The following is a 22,432-nucleotide window of genomic DNA, read 5'->3' on the forward strand; positions in this document are numbered from 1 at the left end:
TTAGTTTGAGCATGATTAATTGCAACAGGAAAGAGTGTTTATGGGCCAAGTAACTAATGCAAAAAGTCCCTGCCTCACTCTTTGAATGTAGTCTGAGAGCAATCATATATGAAAGCTGACTTGTAAAAAAAAGTCTTTTTGGAAACATGCATGTCATGGTTATGTATTGCTGTTCTCTTGTCTGCATTCATATAAATAGCTCAATATAATATTAGTATCCTTTTAAAGCCATTGTCACCATTTAAAAATGTCTCTAAATTGTGTAGCAAAGTTTGCACATGGTAGACTGAAACAAATCCAGTAGGAATCTAGTTGGTTGGTATCTTGTCTCCAATATTAGCCAATGCTGGCTGCTTCAGAGGAAAATATAAACCTCACTCAATGCATCTAATTAGGCAGTTCTGGAGTATGAACAGAAACTCGGTGATCAGCATGAGGACTGATGATAGATAAAAATGACCCAGTGGTCTGGAAAACCACTAGGTCAACTACCTAATTTCTTTGAGTTCTTGATACTGTACGCTTGTATTGATTGAAACTGAGAGATTATTATTCCACAAAATCAAATAAACTTGAAATGAAGCTGGAATTCTAGATACACAAGTAGTACAGGAGAAATTGGTTTTGTATGCTACATTATCTGGGTGCAAATGATGGATCATTCAAATTCTGGCCTTAATTTTGAACATAGGAATTAAGTGGTTCTGGTAGCAGGCCAGTAGAACCTTTGTATGTAGAAAACTCTGCACATCTCTATTTTGTGTGACTTTCAGAAGCCTTTGTATTTGAGGTTCAAGCCGCTCAATGTAGTTGGTTTTGGTTTGCTTCTTTGGTGTGCCTTCTAGAACTTATCAGTGCTATTTTTCTCTAAAAATGCTCTTTACCTATGCAACTGTTGTCAAGACAATTAACCTTAAATTTTTTGAGATATCAGTTTGAGCTCAGTCTAATTAATTTTCACAAAATTATCAGTATAATTGAAATATTGCTTCATTGACTTTCAACTGATTCTCAGTCCTTAATGGGATAAGTAACACCTGTGATTTATTGTCTGATTGGTTGTAGCATTCAACAGAAGGGGTCAGACTGACAGTCCTGAATGACAGCAGCTTAGACTTATCTATGGACAGTGATAACAGCACGTCTGTGCCTTCTCCTACTAGTGCTATGAAGACAAGTCCATTGAACAGTTCTGGAAGCTCTCAGGGGTAATTATTTTAATCTTAACCTTCGCTATTCGAGTTTATGATCCTCTAAAAGTTACATGTGTTAGAGAACATGTGTTTACTGTGTATATTGCAAGAGGGCACATTATCATTTATCTTAAACTTAACTTTGGGGGTGGGGGGAGATCACTGCACTATGTCTTCGTTGTCTACAGCTAATAAAATGCTTTTTCATTTGCTCTGTTAGATTCCATTACTAATGATACACTTTTTTCCAGTCTGTTGCTTGCTTTGTTTGATAAAATGGTCACTTCCATATTTTTATGTTAATATGCAAAGTATCTGATGATAATGTGGACTCTCTACAGCTATGCAATATACAAATTGAATGATAAAACATTGAGTATCATGTAGAAAAAATGTAGCTAGCTTTTCTTAATGCCTATGACAGCTGCTCTTTAATCATTCTCATTTATTAAACTATTCTCAGGATTTTTACATTACTGAGCACTCTTCTTGAAGGAAAAAAAAGAAAGCAAGTGTACAGTTAAGCATACTATCATGGTTCTCAGGGCTGAAATCTAACCTAGCCTAAATTTTGGTTTTTAACACATCATGCCCCCATCCTTTTTGATATAGCAAAATCTATTATAATGCCAAAACCAAGGCTGCAATCCTGTTAATTCCCAATTTCTTGATTAGGCAATCTATGGACTGAATTTATAGTGATGATGTGCATGTGATATTATGGGATATTAACACATGCTTATCATGCCAGCCTTCTCAGTTTGGCTTGCTCTATTGTAAAGGTAAAGGGGATTATAGATTCTTTTAAAAAAAAATGGACATGAGTTTTTCCTTTTTCCCTTTCAAATAGCTTTAAAAACTTTATTGAAACTTGGATTATTTCATATAAAATTAATCTTCTCCTGTAGTATTTCACATAGTGCAGGTTTATAACAGTAATGTTGCTAACACTCTTGCTTATCTTCACATTATATTTCATAAAATTGCAATGATATAATTTGGCCTTTTCTAACATTGTTGTGTTGATGCTATTGGCTAAATCACATCAATGCAAGTCTCTGGCAATGCTGATGATATGTGATGAAAGGCAAACAGTTTGATACCATATGCATATTTTAGTTTTCAGTGTTATCCATTTTGCCTTTTTCATGTTTTAGCAGAAGCAGTCCTGCTCCAACTGTAACAGCAGCATCTGTGATCAACATACAGGCTTCTGAAGTCACTGTGCCACCAACCATTTCCAGTGAAAGCTCAGGGGGTAGGGAAAATTACATACTATATTGTTAGCATTGATTTCTAGAGAGTATTTTACTAAAGATGTATCATCGTTATTTGGAAGATTTAAATTTACTGCATGTTGTAGCCTTATCTCATTGAACTGATTTACACATTAACCATGTCCTGTAGGATTCAGGATATTTTTATATACTTATCAAAATAGCCATAATATACTAGAATTTCAGTAATCTACATTTATGTCAGTTGCAAATCCTCTAAAAATGGATATTCATGTTTGCTGTTCATAATAGCAACACAGGTTTGCTCAGGGCAAACAGAGTGTAGATGATGGCAGTGCTCCCAGTTAGGCCAATGAAGGAGAGTGTGGCTAGGTACTGGCTAAAGCCCTCATAGTGCCACTTTCTTGGGTATTTCTGCTCCCTAGTACAATTAAAATTTGAATGAGGATGACCTGACTTCACCACTTTGTCCTGTGTCATAAATCACAATTGCCTCCAATGTAAGCAACCTTGTCTTTAGCCAGTGCTACAGATGGTCAGGGGTGACACTACTCCGGATTTTGGAAAAAGATTTAAACAAGAACAGTCCCGATTTGCTAATTCACGCATCTCAGTCAGCTACGTGGTGTGACCCAATCATGCTGATGAGCAATCACTATTATAATTTTATATTTATCTTGCATTCTAAAGATGCCTAGAGGGCTACACCAACTGCATATGTGCAACCATCTTCGGTTAGCAGAGTGAGGCAGCTAATTAGTTCACTGTATGTGATACCACACTGAGAGAAAGGGGCATTTTTTTTCTCATGAATGCCTACTCTTAATGTTCTTACACAACAGAGACCTTCCAGTCTCCTTTAAGGTTTTCTCCAAACACAGATACAGTAAACTGCAGGATGTTCAGTTTATCTAGTTAGACTGATAAAGTCCAAGTTTTAATTATTCTTTGATTTTAAACCTGTGGTTTCAGGTAGTCTGTGTTCCAAATCTGATGCTCTGGAACCAAGCTATTTGTTCCGCTCACTCAGTGCCAGTGGGGTTAGATACAGAAAACAAACTACTGTGGAATTGATGTGAACATTAAATGTAAATGTTGAAACTATTTTAAAATGTATCGTATTTATTTCATAGGTACTTCAAGTGAAAGCATTCCTCAAACTGCCACACAGCCAGCCATTTCTCCACCACCAAAGCCTACCATCTCTAGAGTTGTTTCCTCAACACGTCTGGCAAACCAATCACCAAGACCATCAGGGAACACAGCAACAAAAATACCTAGCCCTGTCGTAGGGGTGAAGAGGACATCTTCCCCTCATAAAGAAGAGTCTCCTAAGAAAATAAAAACAGAAGAGGTATTTTATCCTTGATCGTAATTGTATCCACGCAAAAGAAATAGCAGTAGTATTGTTGCCAGCTCAGAGAGTTGATACATGTGGTACTGCAGTGAGAGATCTTCTTAAATTGTGTGTCTGTCTGCTCTAGTTGGATAACCCTTAAAAAGTACATGTAAAATAAATTGGTTCTGTTAAGTGGCGGTAGGTCATCTTTATGATATTAGTGTTAAATGAACTTTAAGAACTTGTTTCATACATGTACTTTACGTGAATGTATTTCAAGGCACTTCACAATAAAAACAGAACCAAGGGTAAAGGATAGAAGGTACTCAAGTTTAATCAGTTTAATCTGGCCCTGCATTTTGTGCTTGTCAGTAGTGAGTTGCAGTTTTGAATTATGTGATAACTTAAAAGCATGCACAGAGCTTGAGTTCGTTTTTTAGTACCCATTACACAGGCTTTATATGATCAGTCAAAATGTATTTAGCTTATTTCTGGAATTTGATAAACAGAAAATAGTTCAACAATCTTTTTTTAAAAGATAAACAACATTGACAGAAAAGGAATTACCTACAAAAGTTCCAAGTAATTTTCTTCCTTAATTACTTTGTTTAAAGTTAAATAATAAACTGAACTTTGCAATGCAACTATCACTTTTATTGACCATTATTCCTAATTGTTAAATCAGTAGGTTAAAATGTACTTATGAATGCATGAACAAACACACTTCTTCTGTTTCCAAAGTAAGACACACACTTTCTAAATTTTTAGGAGTGCAGTTATCAATAGTTTTAAGGTCGTGTTTGCTGCCTATTTTAAGAATTATTAAGGCAGAGATTTTCAAAAGAGCCTAAGAGAGTTAGACAGCGCTGCATTTCAGTGAGATTTGGATGCCTATACCTGCTTGGCTCTTTTGAAAATCTCAGTGTAAGGGAATAAATATTTAAGGACAAAAGAAATTTAAATAGGATAATTTTGTGCAAGATTTCACTCATTTTAAAGTCTGTTTTTTTAAACTTTGCATGGGGCTTCAACGCTATGGCAAAGGGCACCAAATATAACTGAATAATTTATTTTGTCAGTAGAATACATTTGTATGTTAAAGGTGTTATCTACATAGGTTTGGGGTGTCCCCATTATTTACAAGTGTCAAAGCTATGAGTGAAGTTATCCCATGCAATTGCTAATAAATCTCTTATACCATACCTTCACACATGCTATATATGAGACATGTTCTACAGAAAATGTTTTTGTTTACTTATTTGAGGAAGAAGTATCAACCGTGTTTAATCTCCCTCTACCTGTTAATCAGACTGCCTTTACCATGATTCTAATTATACAGGACCTTGGGAAAAAACTTCAGAAATTTCAGGTCTGATGGCTTGAGACTTTCCAGGCCTAGGAGCAAATTCTGTACCCCCGCTGAAAGTGGAGAATTAAACCTTTCCATTGGGGTATAGTGTTCATTAGCCTTGATGGCTTGGGTTAGAACCTTAAACCTCTCTCTAGTCTGTGACTGAATGTATTATCTGTACTGCACCTCAGACATTTGTTTTATGGGGAGATTACATTGTAAATAAGAGAAAGGAAGACCCAAGGAAGTACAGACCAGTCGTCATAACTTCCATATCCAGAAAGATGATAGAACAAATGATTAAACAATCAATTTCTAAGCACTTAGAGGATAACAGGGTGATAAGTAATAGACAACATGATTTGTCAAGAACAAATCTTGCCAAACCACCCTAATTTCTTTCTTTGATACAGTTACTGGCCTAGTGGATGGGAGGGGAAGCTGAACATGTGATACATCTTGATTTTAATGAGGCTGTTGACATAGTCCCACATGATATTCTCATAAGCAAACTAGGGAAATGTGGCCTAGATCAGGGGTTCTCAACCTTTTTCTGAGGCTCCCCAACATGCTATAAAAACTCTGTGGCCCACCTTATCCACTACAACTGGCTTTCTGCATATAAAAGCCAGGATCAGCATTAGGCAAGCGGGGCAATTGCCTGGCGCTCTATGCCACAGGGGCCCCCATGAAGCCAAGTTGCTCAGGCTTTGGCTTCAGCGAGTCTAATGCTGCCCCTGCTTGGAGGAGCCCATGAAAGCTGCTTGCAGCCCCACAGGGGGCCCCAAACTCGTGGTTGAGAACCACTGGTCTAGATGAAATTTTTGTAACGTGGGTACACAAGAGGAAAAACTATATTCAGAGTAGTTATCAATGGTTTGCTGTCAAATAGGGAAGACATTTCAAGTGGTGTTTTGCAGAAGTCTGTTCTCAGTCTGGTACTAGGCAATATTTTCGTTGACCTTTCGGAAGATGGAGTGAAGAGTACACTTAAACATTTTCAGATGTCACCAAACTGCGGAGGGGTCACAAGCACTTTTGAGGATGGGATTAGAGCTCAAAAAGATCTTGAAAGATTGGAGACTTGGTCTGAAATCAACAAGATGAAATTCAATAAAGACGTGTGAAGTACTGCACTCTAGGAAGGAAAAATTAAATGCACAAATACAAAAGTGGGAAATAACTGGCTTGGCAGTGATACTACAGTACAAGTTCTGGGGATAGAGTGGATCACAAATTGCATGAGTCAACAGTGTGCTAATGCAAGAAGGGCAAATGTCATTCAGTGATGTATTAACAAGAGTGTCCTATGAAAGACACGGGAGGTAATTGCTCTACTCTAGTTGGCACTGGTGAGGCCTCAAGTGGAGTACTGTGTTCAGTTTTGTGCACCACAATTTAAGAAAAATGTGGACAAATCTGAGAGTTTAGCGTACAACAAAAATGACAAAGGGTTTAGGAAGCATGACCCAGGAGGAAAGGTTGAAAAAATTGGGCATGTTTAGTCTAGAGAAGGCAAGATTGAGGGGGAGACAAGTCTTCAAATAAGTAAAAAATTGTCATGAAAAGGACAGTGGTTAATTGTTCTCCTTGTCCATTGAGGGTAGGACAAGAAGTAATTGGCTTAATTTACAGGAAGAAAGAGTTAGGTAAGATGTTAGGAAAAACTTTCTAGCTATAAGAATAGTTAAGGAATGGAACAGGTTGCTAAGGGAGGTTGTGGAATCTTCATAATCACAGGTTTTTAAGAGCAGGCTAGACAAACCTCTGTCGGGGCGGTCTAGGTATGCATAATCTTGCCTCAGTGTGATGGAGTGGGCTAGATGTTCTCAGGAAGGGGCATGGAGACCTAGATAGTCACAGAATCCTAAATCAACAGTAGTGAAACCAGAATTGTTTGAAGCCAGAAATTGCTTAGGTCATTTGTTATACTCCAAACAATAACACACGTACTAAACATATTCCACACTCTGTCCTTAAAAACACAGTTTTACCACTGGTGTGTATAAATTCTGCTTGTGACTGGTTTATCTTGAGTTCCATTAAAAGTTTTCTTCTTGTCACTTTATTTTTCTGCCTATTTTACCAAAAGTTTTTGTTTTAACAGGATGAAATAAATGAAGATGCTAGTTGTCTTGATATGAGTGATCATGATAAAATGGAAACTAAGGTATATATGACTCTTACATTTTTAAACAGAATAGAATATATTGTGTTGCCCATACAAGTTAGACTATGCATGTTTCTAGCCATTGCTGTTAGTACTGGCAGGTGTTGTGCAGGCTTCTTCCATAAGGCTGTGTTCATTTAAAAGCTCCTGGGCTGCTTCCAAACAAGTGCTGATATTGAATAATTTTCAGTTGCGTTATATTTTTAATATTCCACTGCAGTCTAAGTTAAATTCAAACACCTTTCAGTTATGACTGAAAAGTCTGCTGCTGCAATACAAATAACTCATTGCACCACCCAGCCCTAAAGCTCCCTCTTACATTTTGTTCCATTTAATTTTGACATGGCAGTATGGGTTGGTTTTTCTTTCAGATGACAGTATTGCTTAGTCTAGAGCAGGGGTGGCCAACCTGAGCCTAAGAAGGAGCCAGAATTTACCAGTGTACATCGCCAAAGAGCCACAGTAATACGTCAGCAGCCCCCCCATTAGCTCCTCCGCTCCCAGCGCCTCCCACCCACCGGCAGCCCTGTCGATCAGCTCCCTGCTCTCTCCCTCCCCGCACCTCCCAATCAGCTATTTCATGGCAAGCTGGAGACTCTGCGGGGAGGAGTGAGGGCACGGCAGGCTCAAGAGAGTGTGTGAGGAAGGGGTGGAGGGGGGGCAGTGCCTGTGGCAGAACCAGGGGTTGAGCAGTGAACACCCCCGGCACATTGGAAAGTTGGCGCCTGTAGCTCCAGCCGCGGAGTTGGTGTCTGTACAAGGAGCCGCATGTGTTCTTGTATGTCAGATCAGAGGTTCTTCAGATGCTTCATTTAAAGTGAAAAATCAAGGTCTTTAATGGATTAAATAATTGGTACAGAAGACCCTGTTTTGATAGTAAATTTAAATTATTTTATGCTGTCCACAAATTTTCTCTTTTAACATGCTGAAGATTTTTACTGACCATGTATAACTGTACTGTAAGATACCAGGGTGGATAGGGAATTATTAGAACTTTGCACAGTAGTTTGGGGTTGAGGTGAAAGCATATTAACTGGTATTACGGCTAAAATGGAAACTAACATCTCCATTTTTTGAGTTATCCCATTGAGATTAATAGGACATTTCACATCTCAGAGCTATTATTTCAGCCTGTTTGCAGACTTTGGAAGATAACACTGCAATGTTTTACATTTGGTTCATGTTTTTAAAGTTTTCTAGTCAATGGAAAAGGGCTAGAGCAAAGAATGGAATCTGCAGGAAATGCTGTGACTTTACATTTTCCTATGCTTATAGTGTACTTTTCACAGATCAAGGAGTTTTATGATATGCTAAACAGAATATGGGGGGCAAAAAATCCTTAACACTTTATTTTGAGTGGGACCAAAAAAATGCGGAGATAATTTCTTGTTTAAAGATTTCCACCCACATGGATCCAAATGTGAAAGATTCCTAGAAAAGGTGTAAGTGACAAATCAGGAACTGTGTAAAATTAGGCAAGCTACAGGGCATTCTAATAGATAACCAGTTAATTTTTTGTTGTACAAAAATATTTAGTGATGCACTGAATAGTCATATTTGCCTCTGTATAATATGCATATGCCTGATCCTGCATTGAGATTTACATGGACAAATACTTATACCAGTGCAGAGCCACTCTGGTTTCGGTGGAGACTCTGCCTGTGTGCAGCTCGTTCTGGGATACATTGGGCTGTATTTATAATGTTGTTTGTGTAGCTTCTAAGGGATATATACAAGCAGTTACGTTTTTTTATTCCTTTTTTTAAAGGAACAACTTGACGCAGAAGCAAATATTTCTTCTCAAACAGAAACTGTTCAGACAATGGCATCTCTGCAAGCTCCTCAGGTACTGACATTAAAGAAGTGTCATATTGTGAATTTTCTAATCATGATGACCTAATAATGAGATTAAAGTAAATCCAAATGTTAAAAATGACAGCAAAGAAATATATAATGGAACATTTTCATATAGATATCTGTATGGCAGGTTGCTTGTGAATGTTGTGAAGTAAGCACATCTTACATATGTATTTTGTTTCTTAGTGCCTATGTTGCTCGTTAGAAAAGCTGGACTGACTCTTATCTTTTCTCAGTTGTGCCCTTAATATTTACCTTTATGTCAGAACAACACTTAAAGTATGGTTCACTTTTTTCTTTGTTTTGCCCTTTATGATGTAATCTAAGGGGGGGAGAACTTCCATTTTAAAACCAAACAAGTCAGTTAAATAATTGCTATTCAGAGTCAGCTGCTTAAGGCTCTCAAATGTATGTTAAAAAGGTAACTTCACATATTCTGCTACCTGCATGTTGCTTCTCGATAGATACCCTGAAAAGAATGAGTCTTCAACTATACAGCTGTCTAGCACCATAATTAAGTTTTTCCTGTTTACAAATAATATGGAAATTCAGTTCTAAAACAAGGCTTAGTCTATACTGGGGTTTTAATGCATATTGTTACTCCATTAATGTAGCTGCACCATTGCAAACCTCCTGTAGACATGCACTTGTTTAAATAGCTGCACTGCTGCATAGCTCACTTAACTTGATTTGAAATGGGGGTAAGCAGTAAACAAATTATGTAGGTGCCAAGATTGTTTGTGACAAACTAGATTTTATGTATTGTAGATGCTCAGCAAAGCAAGATAAAATGGTTTGCTTCACAGAAATCAGCATCTTTATAGCTAACATAGAAACAAATATTGAAATAAACAAAAGTTTTCAGTTGTCCAAGAGCTATGTTCTTTAAGTTTCTGTAGTTCTGACATCTCAGAAAATGATTTGTTGCAATCGTGGCAGAGATGCAGTTTGGATGTTGCAAAATTCTGGTGGGCTGTATCTAGGTCTCTAGTGGGCAACCTGCTGCCTGTCAGGGTAATCCAGTGGCAGGCTGCGAGACAGTTTGTTCACATTGACCGTCTGCAGGCACAGCTGTCCGCAGCACCCAGTGGCCACGGTTCGCGGCCAATGGGACCTGTAGGAAGTGGTGTGGGCCGCAAGCAGATGCTGGCCGCCGCTTCCCACATCTCCCATTGGCCAGGAATGGCAAACCACAGCCACTGGGAGCTGTGGGTGGCTGTGCCTGCAGACAGACAATGTGAACAAACTGTCTCGCGGCCCGCCAGAGGATTACCCTGACTGGCTGCGTCCACAGATTTCCCACCACTGATCTTGGTCTTGCTGCATCTGTCACCATATTTCCCAGTTTGATCTGCTTTGCACAGAGTAAGTCACAGAAGCGTGCTCCTCCTTATTCCTGTCAATAATTCAAAAGCTCTGGAAAGTTTGGCTAACATGAGCCAAAAAATAGGAGTAAACTGAGGGAAAAGCACAAGAAAATGTTTGAAGTGAATAAAAATACAACAGCTATTGTGTACTGTCTGAGCTCTGAGAAGAAAAGGAGTACTTGTGGCACCTTAGAGACTAACAAATTTATTTGAGCATAAGCTTTCGTGAGCTACAGCTCACTTCATTGGATGCAACCGATGAGGTGAGCTATAGCTCACAAAAGCTTATGCTCAAATAAATGTTAGTCTCTAAGGTGCCACAAGTACTCGTTTTCTTTTTGTGAATACGGACTAACACAGCTGCTACTCTGATGTCTGAGCTCTGTTTCTGTTACACTCACTGCCATATCCATCACTACTACCTCCATTCATTTATATGGGAAGGTCAGTAAACACAGTAGTCATGGTAATGTGCACTGTTTTTCCCTGTGCACGGAAAAACTTGTGTGAATTTTGACCATCTGTACATGTAAGAAATAAACGTTCCTAATAAATTCTGAGCAGCACAAAATAACTTGATCACCATGATGTCTAAAGCAATATGGTCAGGAGAGGGGCAACTGAAAATTATTTTAAATAAAAATTTGACAATTAAGTATAGGAAATACAAAGTTTTTTAAGCATATTGGTAATTTATATCCTTTTTGTTCATAATTAATGTTTGGATTCCTGTGTTCTTTGGTTTGCTTCCTTGTTTTGTTTTATACTAATTAGTTGTGCTGCATTAGTTTTAACTTTCTTTAATATTTTTCATTTTTTTCCACAAACGAGGAGAAGCCAACTTGATTAATCTTCTTCTCAGTTTATAACGTTATAAACTGAGATCATTCTTATTGCCATCAAACACTATTATACTATTTGCAGTTCTTTAATATGGAAAGCGTAACTGATACGTTTGGCAGCACAAACTTTCTGGTAAATCTTTTAAATATAGACACAATATAATCAATTAGAATTTTTAGATGTAAACAATTTTTAAATTCTTACTCAGCAGTATGAGCATTGATTTTTCAAGTGTGTGGTTTAGTTTGGTTTCATGAACAAACCATAAAATCCTGTAACTTTCAGTATCAGCAATGTAGATTCCTGTTTCTGAAATAGGAAATTATGATAAATAGGTTCCAGTTGTATTTCCTTGTGCCTCCACAAGTGGGGTGGAGGGTCTCAGATATCAAATAGTTTAAAGCCATCCTAAAGAAGAATGAAAATCTCGGATAGCATTTGTAGGACTCGTGCAATAAACCTATTTGTGGGAGTTTTTCAAGTGTGTTATAGTTGAGCTCTATTTTTCTTATTTCTTCAACTTGTAGAAAACTAAATGCGTGCTATGAGAGGGACTATTATAAACATTCTTTCCTTAACTATCACATTTTCTGTTGCCTAAGAAAAGTTGTAATTAACGCTATTTTTGGTATATATTTCTGAATACCCTATCAAAATATATTACAACATAAACCTTTGAAACCTGGTGCTCAGATATTTGGTTTTTGTTAAACTAATATTTTTTGAGAATTAAAATACATTTAAAATTTTTCCTTTTTCCTCTTTCTTGTCAGAAAACACCTAGTACAGACCTTTCAGATATCCCTGCTCTCCCTGCAAATCCTATTCCTGTTATCAAGAATTCAATAAAACTGAGATTGAATCGGTAAAAACAACCTCAGGGGTCCATAAACAATATCTGCCAACTCAACCTGTTGTCTTCTAATGCTAAAAAAGGAGATTGGAGGGTGCAAGACTAGAACATGACTGCAAATGGATTTAGGTATATTTTGTGCACTTCCCTGACTGGGCTGTAATCACCACCTCTTTGGAAGTCCAGGTTAGTATGTGAAGCCAGGAGTACTTTTAATGTGTTAGCAACAGTTGCATTAAATATTTCGAAGGATTACTGCCTTTAAAAACAAACATGAACACTATTTGTAGCCATAATTGACATTCTGATTGGATTTATGTTTGATGCATTGTTTGAAAATTTTGAGCTAAAACTGGCAAAAGAATCCCTTAAATGCACTTTTATGTACCTTTTTTATTGGAGTACGACTAATTTTAGATATTCAACTGATATTTTCATTTTTATTGAAGAGATTCTTCAGTACTAGTAATCTGCAAATTGGATAACATTCTATGATATACTGTGCATTGAAGACAAAGTGTACAGTATATCTAGTTAAATTACCATCAAGCAGCAGTAAACCTTTAAAATAAAATGTCAAATCTTGAGGTTACATGACATACGTTGAGAAAATAATTGGGAAGCATTTGGAATTTGATGGGACATGATTAAGATGTGATCTATTTTTATTTATAGGATTATTTTATGGTGCATACAGATCAGCGATCAAACAGCAAATACACTTTCCTTTGACCTAATCAAACTCCTTACTCCCTTGCTGATCCCCTTGCCATATTTCTTGGAAAAAGCTTTTGTGTTTAATGTTTTTTGCAGCTTGTATGCACAAAATAGGACAACGGTCAAAAATAAATGCTTTTTTTTTTTATGCTATTAAAACTCATGATGTTACATAAACCCAATACTTTGGGCCCCAAAGGCACAAACACCAAATTTTGTCCCATTGCTAAAACTTCAGAGTGAATAAACTGTGCCTGTGAAGCATAACACCTGTCTTGATGGCCTTTTGATCACTAAATATAAGATAATTTTTGTACACTCCATAAAAGTTCTGTCTGCATTAAAACATTTCAAATTTTAAATATAAAGGCAAGAAAAAATCCCCAACGATTTTAATCTTTTTTTATTTCTAGATGGCTTATCAAAAATAGTAGTTTTACATACTGAACAACACTGAATTTTTAACAATCATATTTCTAGAAAGCACTTGACATCTAGCAAGCTCTTTACTCCTCCTACTTTTTTGTTCTGTAGTCCTAGCAAAAAAGGATTAGCGGCAAATCTTTTCTTTAAAAGAACTGAATCTCTCATGATTAAGCAGCAGAACATCAGTGTTTAGGAAATGTGAGGGATGTTGGTGATAACACCAGATGTAGATAACAAACTTTGTTGTTATTACTTAGTCTGAAAAACTGGGATGGTAAAAATCATCCTTCCCATACTTTCTGATTAGCATGTTTTATGAATTTCCTCCTCCCATTGTGCTCCATCCTATTACATGTGCTTCTTCCATGTTAAAATTAAATTACTTACACACTGTCCCCATATCCTTCTAAATTAATTTTCCAAAGTCAGAGTGTAGCTTACTTTTTTCCTTAGGCTGTGCAGTAACTGAGGTTTTTCTTTTTGCCATTTGTCTAAGATGTCTAGTATACAATATTTCTCTTTCCCTTGCCCTGTGCAGCCTGCTGTCATCCACCTCGAAAAAGGTTATACTAACAATTGAAGTGTACAAGGTGTCTGTGTATTTTGTGTAGTTATGGAGTTTAGATCGAAATTGCCAGGCACAAATTTAGTTTTGTCATTTTGTTTACACATTGGGAAATCTTTTTTTCATTTTATTAAACATTTCATGTAACTGCACCCAAGTTTTGCCAAGCTGGAAACTTGGAATCTTTCTGTATAGTGACTTTTTAATTCTAGTTTTCATAACCTGGAGATCAGACTGTTGCTTTCGCATGATGTACGTAGTGTCTCATGACTGGAGTTTGCTTTGTTTTATAGTATCTGTACTCCTTGTATTTTTCAAGAGCTATTTTGTAAACAGATGATGTATTTCTCCATTGAAAACACAATAAAAAACAGCACAATCCCACATTTGCCTGATTTTCTTCAAATATCCAAAATTGCTTTTCCTGTTTGTTTTTATTCCAGACTTGTCAGTTAAATTACTTAATTGTTTCTGCTGATATAGAATGCAATGCGGCCTGAAAAGAACAATGCACTTTTAAATTCAGTCTGGATTTAAAAAGTGGCATTTAGCAGCATGCTAAATCTTAGTCTGTTTTTAGAAGAGAAATGTAAATTGCTATTTTCTGTCGTCGTTTAGTTTTTAAAAGAACAGATCCATTTGAATAGCACCCCTTTCTTGTTCCCTGATTTGGGTGCCTGCATCAAAATCTTAAAGGCTGGAGTAGGCAAAACTAGAAAAATAGCATATATAATCAGTTTACATAGACTATTTATTTTTTTTAAATTACAACTTTAAAAAGCTTGAACTAACTTTTTATCCTCTAAGGCAGTGGTGGGCAACCTGCGGCCCATGGGCCACATGCAGCCCATCAGGGTAATCTGATTGCAGGCCGTGAGACATTTTGCTGACGTCGACCATCCGCAGGCATGGCCCCCCGCAGTTTCCAGTGGCCGTGGTTCACTGTTCCCAGCCAATGGGAGCCACAGGAAGCGGCAGCCAGCACGCTGATGGGCCGCAGGTTGCCCACCACTGCTCTAACGTAAAAATATTCATTGAAACCATCATGGTATACTCTGTAAAACGCACCATGTTTCCTGTCTTGGAAGCAGTTCATTATATAAATTATCAGCAGATGGCACTGTTTCTCTTGTTTTTCTTCCACTGACTCCGACATGCACTGAAACTACAAATTCAAAAGGTGCCAGTAACTGTGCATCACTTGATTGATCTTATTAGCTTATTAGCTTTAAATCCAGCAAACATTTAGAAAGGCAACCTAAATTTGACTTAAATTTGTACTGTTAGTACTGTGCTTCTAATATAAATGTCTCCTAATTTCCACAACTAGGTGGCTTTTGGGTATGTTAGTTTGAGTTAGGCTTCAGTGAACTAATGATTGCTAGCTAAAATTTTGCTTTTATATTGTGCATCAGTGAGTGCTCTAGACCTCTATTTTACACTATTTCTTATCACACCTTAGCATTGCTTCTGGTGGTAAGTGAGCAACAGCTTTAAGTAGTAATCAGAATATAACAAGAAAATCACTAAATGTACCCTGAAAGATCTAACTGTTCTGGAGCTTCATTTTAAATGCTATGTAAAACAAACAGATCTACAGCTGAAATAAACACACTTGTGAGAGAGTACAGTCTGGACTTGACTTCACTTTAAGCCAAAAGCTACACTTGTCCATACTCATATCCCAGCTAAATTTAACAGTGAAAGGAAAATAGCTTTTTGGTATGTAAATATTTGTTCCTTTAGTTTAGTTTTTCTTCCATTTACATTCTTGGAAAATATGTGACTACTTATAAAAGAATTCTCACATGTTCAAATGGTCACTACAGCTTAATCATTTTAATTCCTTGGGGTTGTCCACCTGAAAAGCAGCTGAAGTGTTTTACCTCTTGTGATCATTACTATAGGTAAACAAACAATTCATTGGAAGTCACATTAAGTAAATTTCCACTTCTATACCCTTCCATAAAAATAATAAAGAATACGCCTTGTAGGTGCATGTTTTCAAAGATCCCAGCGTTCATGCTATAGAACATAGTAGCAATAACCATTTTTTTAGTTTACTTTAATCATCTTTAAAGATTTTTTTAACTGTTTACTAGAAACAAAGCACAGATTTGTTGATAGAGGCAGATGCAATTTCATATGTCTACAAAGCTCAAACTAATATTTGAAATATCTATAAACATCAAACATTTGCCACTGTCATCACCAAAAAAATTAACTTTGATATCAAACTTCAGAGTACATGGATTATTATTTAAAAAACAATACAGTGAACTACTGTTGGATATCTCATTTGTTTTTTTTATATTTAAACTAATGTGTTTTTAATAAAGTTTAGTCGTATTCTGTTTTTACTATATTCTGTAATGTAGTTTTTCGGGCCGGAGTGGGGGTTTCACATCTAGAGAGTTGTCCAGTCACATTCACAAAATTATTCTGCATGTCTGTGTATACATAAGTCTAGTATTGTAGTGGAATGTTTCTAATTCATCTAAGTGCAAGTAAGAAGCTCCTACACGTGTTTTAATGAAAAACTAACAAAATAAGGTTTAAAGATATTGAATGAGAAAACTAATTCAAATAAAACCACCTCTTGATGGATGGAAAAACTGTGCTTAATGGTATATGCAGATATTCTCAAACTCAGTGTTCCAGTAAATTACTGTTTTAAATAAGAATTTGTACCCAGATGAGACTTTCAGCTGTAATGGAAAAGAATAATAAAGCAAAATGCTATTAATGTATGATTGTAAAAATTCAGACTTAGTTGGCTAAGTAAGCTGAATCTTTTTTTTTAAACATAGAAAAATAGCCAGTGCATTTAAACAGCCCCATAATTCCAGTGACCCATACAGACACTGGACATCTCACAGCTAGCATATCTTGTTTGCTTCTTGCCTCTAATTTGTATGTTTTATTTACAAGCTAGCAATTCTCATTTTATGAATACATTTTACTTTTGTCTTTTTTAAAAATAAATTTTCCTGATAAGGCTACTCTGGGTCACATTTTATGTAGTTTAAAACAAATCTTCAATTGTTTTAATTGATACATAGATTTATTAGAGTTCACTGAAAACAATTATCTTCATATTATGGTATAAGTTTGCTTCTATAGTAATAATATGCAGTCCTAAGGCATTTAAAACATAAAATACTTTCTTTGCATGGATGGTGAATTATTAAAGTTGAAAGGTATATTAGATCATGTAGCCCTGACTAATATGACAGTTCAATTTGAGCTGCAAAATGAAATCATTTGAGGGAAGTTTCTGGAGTTTGAAGTTGAGGAATATTCTTTGATTTTTTTCCCCCAAAATCAGTCAATTTTAGATTGCTCCTAAATTAAGACCTTCGGCATGATAAAATGTATATTTTTAATACAATTAAACAAAAGCAGTTTTTATGGATTCAGTTTCTTCTGCTTCAAATACCCTTTTTACAAACTTGCACACTGCATTGTGCCTGGTACTCTTTGCCTTCCAGAAATATGGCATGAGCATTGGTCCTTGTTTACGTTCTCAGTTTGCAGTGGAGCTGTTAATAAAGAGATTGATGATAAAGTTGTTGAAAAGAGACAGTTGGATGGGACTGCTCCTCATGAGTGACAAAGGGCATGCTCTGCCTTCACAGCCAAGAATGCTGTCCCCAGCAGAGAGCCGGCCATGCCTGGACATTGTGCCAAGACTATTAGGTGCATGAGGAGAGAAGAATATTCAGCTATACTACAGGATTCCTATCAAGCTTTTAACTTTCTGGCATCCATTTTAATTTGGTCTATTTTTCACACACTGGTTTTTGTTAGTTTCATGGCATGAGAGAAATTTCAGTTTCAGATATGACACACGTGCTATTCTAAATGTCCAATCCTGAAATATTTTTGATGTTGCTCTGTTAGGACTTTAAGAATTTTCCATTTTGGTCCTGTTCAGTGAAGTAAAACTCTGTTCCCTTGTTAAGGCTAAAGCTAACATTTTGGGCTTTTATGGAAAAATGCATTATTCATGTACTCAATCTAGATATTAGCTTCCTTAGGAATCTCCCTGCCGAGATGTGTCATAAGCTTGATTCAACTCGATGACATGGTTGGAATAAGAGTAGCCTAGAATGATGGATGGATGTGCTCAGTGTCTTAGCCACAGTTTATTGTGAATAATTTTAATCCATCACAATATGAGAATGGCAAGACTGATATAACATTTGGTAGTTTGTCCCTGTTTGCGCAGCCCTATGTATGTGTACTAATGGTATTTCTAGCTGTTCTTAATCTTCACTCTGAGGAGGGCGCAGGCTTTGTGTTTGTTCTTGATCAAATTATTCTGACTACTAGAAGCAGTATGTCTGCTAGGAACATTTTTAACAGTATATATTAGTTGTAACCATCTGATGAGAAATCTGCTTTCCTTATTTTCAGGAATAATTAGTCAGGGGTTAGTTAGTTAGACCCAAAGCTAGTTAATAATTAGTTAGACCCTATTCTAATCTTATTTAGTGTGTTGTCTTTTTTGTTTACAGGAGGGAGCGTCTTCATATTCTTCCGGTTTTTGTGCTAACCTACTTTGTGCGGTGGGAACTCATTCTTTGTGACAGAATGACACAAATAACATAAGACAGAAGTATTCTAATGTTATCCTAACAGGATTGCCTAGCCCTGATTTGGAAAATATACATTATGATCGCACAAAGGGGGCAAAGATTTAGTAGTCTGCTTTTTTTAAAAAAAAATGTTTTTGTAGATTCCTACTAAGCATGCCCAGAAGTGATTTTTTGCAATTACATCCTTGTACACTTCTTCCTAACCCGCTAACAGATACAATTCGTACAGAAGGACTGTGTGTGTGAAAAGTTTGAAGGCTTTCTGTACTTTTTTTTTGATTTACGTTTTTCTCTTTAGTCATCAGGAAAATCCTAATTAATACCTCTTTGGCAATAGCTCAATATGGCTGAAAGGATTTCCCTCTTCAGTTTCCATATTTTACATCTTGGCTAGGATCAATCATGTGAAGTCTTATCTCCAAGAGAACTTTTTCAAAAATCTTTGAGCATCTGAAAACACATTTGACTCCCGAGAATCTCAGCTTTACTTACTGAGGTTCTACCAATCACCTGCTTTTAGACTAAAGCAACCCAAGGAATTTTTTCTGTTGTGCTTATATAATTCTCATTTCCACACTTATCCTTCCTTTGGAGATCTGGGATCTGCGTTGTATTCTCCAGTGATGTTGCCCCTAAAACCTGTCTAGCCAGAAGTACACCAGATGTTCTTCCTTTTGCAGATAAAGTCTAAACAGCAAGTTTGGGCTCCTCACCATTGGTTTCTTTTTGAACAGTGAGAATACTTTGATTTGATTACTGTGGGGTGTATTTAAAAAGAAATAATGATGCATGAAATTCACAGTTTGAGTCTTTACAGCCACAGCACAGAGTTTCTTTTACTGTCTGGCCCAACAATCATTAAAAGACTAACATAAAATTGGGGATTTTTTTTCTTGAAAATAAGTTTCTAGTTTGGGGTTATTTACTTAAAGTGGGGAATTTATTTACTTACTCGTTTATAACTTTTATGTTTCTGTGTGTTAATTTTAGGTTGTCACATTATTTGTTTCATTTAGTCATACATATAGTAGGTGCTAAAAGTTTGAATCTGGACTCAAACCTCTTGATATCCAAGTATGGGAAACTTTTAATTTCTGTAATTTATATTGATACATTTTGTTAAGCGTTTAATTTTATCTATAGGGTAGTCAACTAATTGTCAATGTTTTACATTTCTTTGGATTCTCTATTTTCACTGGGAAGCCGGATTTTCTAATGGTCAGTGCACAACACTGAGTCAGGAGATGAGGGTGTCTAGTCCGGAGATGGGCATGAACATATAAGCTTGACTGGGTCACTTGATCTTTTTGCCTCAGTTTCTCCATCTGTAAAATGAGAATAATGTTTCAGCCCTTCCTCACAGGAATGTTGAGATCTAATATTTGTGAAGCATTTTGAGAATCTTCATAGGGAAGATGCTGTAAAATTATTATTTGAACCCTACTGTACATGTAATACACACCAGTAGGGGCTCTGTAGTCTTAGATTTACATGGTTTTGTATCTGTATATTAAGATGTGTGTCATCTGATATATGAATAACAGGTACATCTTCCCAGAGAAGATAAAAACTGAGATTGGCCAATTTAGTACTGCTTTACCTTGGTGTTCGTTAAATCACAGCTCATTCATATCTCATGGCTGTTTTTTCCTTTCAGGTGAGATCTTGAAGTTAAGCTAGAGTTCTTTAGGTAGATAACACTCGTTAATTTTTAGTTACCACTATAGCCAGTTACCACCTGAATTGTTTAGTCTGATGTTGTATTCCTTCCTTCTATGTATCTGTAATCTTAAATTTCAGCCTTACTTGCTGTGGGTGCTACTGTAATAAAATAATATAGATATTATTAAAAGTTAACCATGGCTGGTTTCCCTGTTTAAATCACATTTTCATATTGTGGAACCTCATCTAAGAGCATGTTTTTCTTCATTTTCATCAGTGTATAAAAATGTGGGGTTTTTGGCATGGTACAATACACTGATTGTATTTCTCAGAATTAATTTGCTGTATACCACTATCATGCTTCTAACAAAACAGTCTAGGTGTTGTAGACGTATTATATGGTGAGACATACAGTTTTTTCAGTGTATTGGAGGCAAGGGCTTTCTGCTATATCCAGATAGTGAATCCACTCTTCCAGCTCCATGAACACCCAGATGGATCTATGATTTCCTTTTTGGTGATGCTTGTTAAGTTTTAGGTCTGGTCTGACCTGACAGGGATGATATGGGGAATTTTTTTATGCCACACTTTATTAGGACAATTTTCTATTTACAAGGTATACTCTGTTGACTGAAAGAGGAGGGTGGGGGGCTGAAGGGAGTAGAATGTTGTCTTGGTTGTCAAGTAAATGTAACTTTCCTAAAAGTGAAAAATACTGAAGTTTGGGCTGTGTCTGGTAAGTGACTGCAGTGGGGCTGGCTTCCCATTAGTACAAAACTTTTGCTTGTTGTCATGCTGATGAAGGCTCTTGGGGGTATGTCTGCACAGCAAAGAAACACCTGTGGCTGGCCCATGCCAGTTGAGTCTGGCTAAGGTGCGGGGCTGTTTCATTGCTGTGTAGACTTCCAGGCTTGGGACCCTCCCACTCTAAGGGTCCTCGCACCTGCGTCAGCTGGCACTGGCCAGCCAGGGGGTTTTCTTTGCTGTGTAGACCTACCCCAAAGGACTTGGCAGAAGCAAAGCTCAGTCCAGGGACCAGTGAGTTTTAACGGGGGGGGAGGGATAGCTCAGTGGTTTGAGCATTGGCCTGCTAAACCCAGGGTTGTGAGTTCAATCCTTGAGGGGGCCATTTAGGGATCTGGGGCAAAAATTGGGGATTGGTCCTGCTTTGAGCAGGGGTTGGACTAGATGACCTCCTGAGGTCCCTTCCAACCTTGATATTCTATGATTCTATGATAATGCTGAAGTGTCATGCTGTCTGCAGACTCGGACCTAGTCTACACTGGGAATTTACATCAATATAGCTAAGTGTCTCGGGTGTGAAAAATCCATGCCCTTGAGAGACATAGCTATACCAACTGGTGTAGACAGCAGGACGATGGAAGAATTCTTCTGATGACCTAGCTACTGTCTGTTGGGGAGGTGGATTACCTACACCGATGGGAGAATCTCTCTCGTTGGAGTGGTACTGTCTATGTTGAACTGCTACGGCAGTTCAGCTATGCCATTATAGTGGTTTAAGTATAGACGAGCCCTCAGGCAGGTGTTACTGGACATGGTTCACATTTGTAAGATAACTGCTTCAATTTTGGGGAAAGTTTAGTTCTGAAGCACAACTACATAGCAGATTTTTTTTAATTACTATTACATTTTCAGACCCTTAACATGTCTGCACATCAGTTTCCCATGTGTAACATAAAGATCATCTTTGACTACATTGTAGACCACTTTGAAATCTCTTGGACAAAAAGAGCCACATTGTATTTTTTACAATAGACAGCAATGAAGAAACAAGGAAATGTGTTGCTGTCATTGCTGTGAGGGGGACTACTTCCATGTTACAGAGCTCATTGGAATTAGGTAAAAAGTAGCTCATGCTTAGCCTCATGTACCATGGGAGCATGAGCAGTGATCACACCAGAAATGGTAGGGCCCCTACAGCTGCAGTTTTGGCATCTTTGGCTGAACCAGCCCTATCTGTAGCAGTGAGGCATGAGGCTATTTCTGTTAAGGACTGAGGGGGCAGAACCATATTACAGCAGTTCAGACATGAGAATTCACCTATTTTGCGGCTTGCACTTTGGATTACAGTACCAGCGGGGCTTTGAATGCTGTTTAATCAGCTATGGTTACCCATCACCAAATTGGGGAAGAAGGATAGGAGATGGTCTTCCATTAATCAGTGATCCCTACAGCCAATTAAGGCAGTGAAAGGAGTTCCTTCCTCCAGTCCTTTGGTAAAAGATTAAT

The 22,432-nt window shown here is 37.1% G+C and overlaps 1 protein-coding gene across 2 annotated transcripts in view; it reads left to right on the forward strand.

Moving 5' to 3' along the window:
• The window catches only part of PAPOLA (poly(A) polymerase alpha), a 96,165-nt gene extending 81,862 nt beyond the window's left edge, over positions 1-14,303 (forward strand). Inside the window, exons 17-22 of one of the 2 annotated variants that reach the window (XM_084632382.1) lie at positions 1,066-1,208; positions 2,354-2,451; positions 3,565-3,785; positions 7,229-7,291; positions 9,060-9,137; positions 12,132-14,303. In XM_084632382.1, the coding sequence (XP_084488508.1) occupies positions 1,066-1,208; positions 2,354-2,451; positions 3,565-3,785; positions 7,229-7,291; positions 9,060-9,137; positions 12,132-12,227 (699 nt within the window). In that variant the 3' untranslated portion in view covers positions 12,228-14,303. Of the gene's footprint in view, positions 1-1,065; positions 1,209-2,350; positions 2,452-3,564; positions 3,786-7,228; positions 7,292-9,059; positions 9,138-12,131 lie in introns of both variants that reach the window. The other variant, XM_084632381.1, reaches the window with a different exon arrangement.
• The last annotated feature ends 8,129 nt before the right edge of the window (positions 14,304-22,432 follow it).

Source organism: Lepidochelys olivacea (genome assembly GCF_965140295.1).
Source record: "Lepidochelys olivacea isolate rLepOli2 genome assembly, chromosome: 6".
In the NCBI taxonomy this organism is placed as follows: Eukaryota; Metazoa; Chordata; order Testudines; family Cheloniidae; genus Lepidochelys; species Lepidochelys olivacea.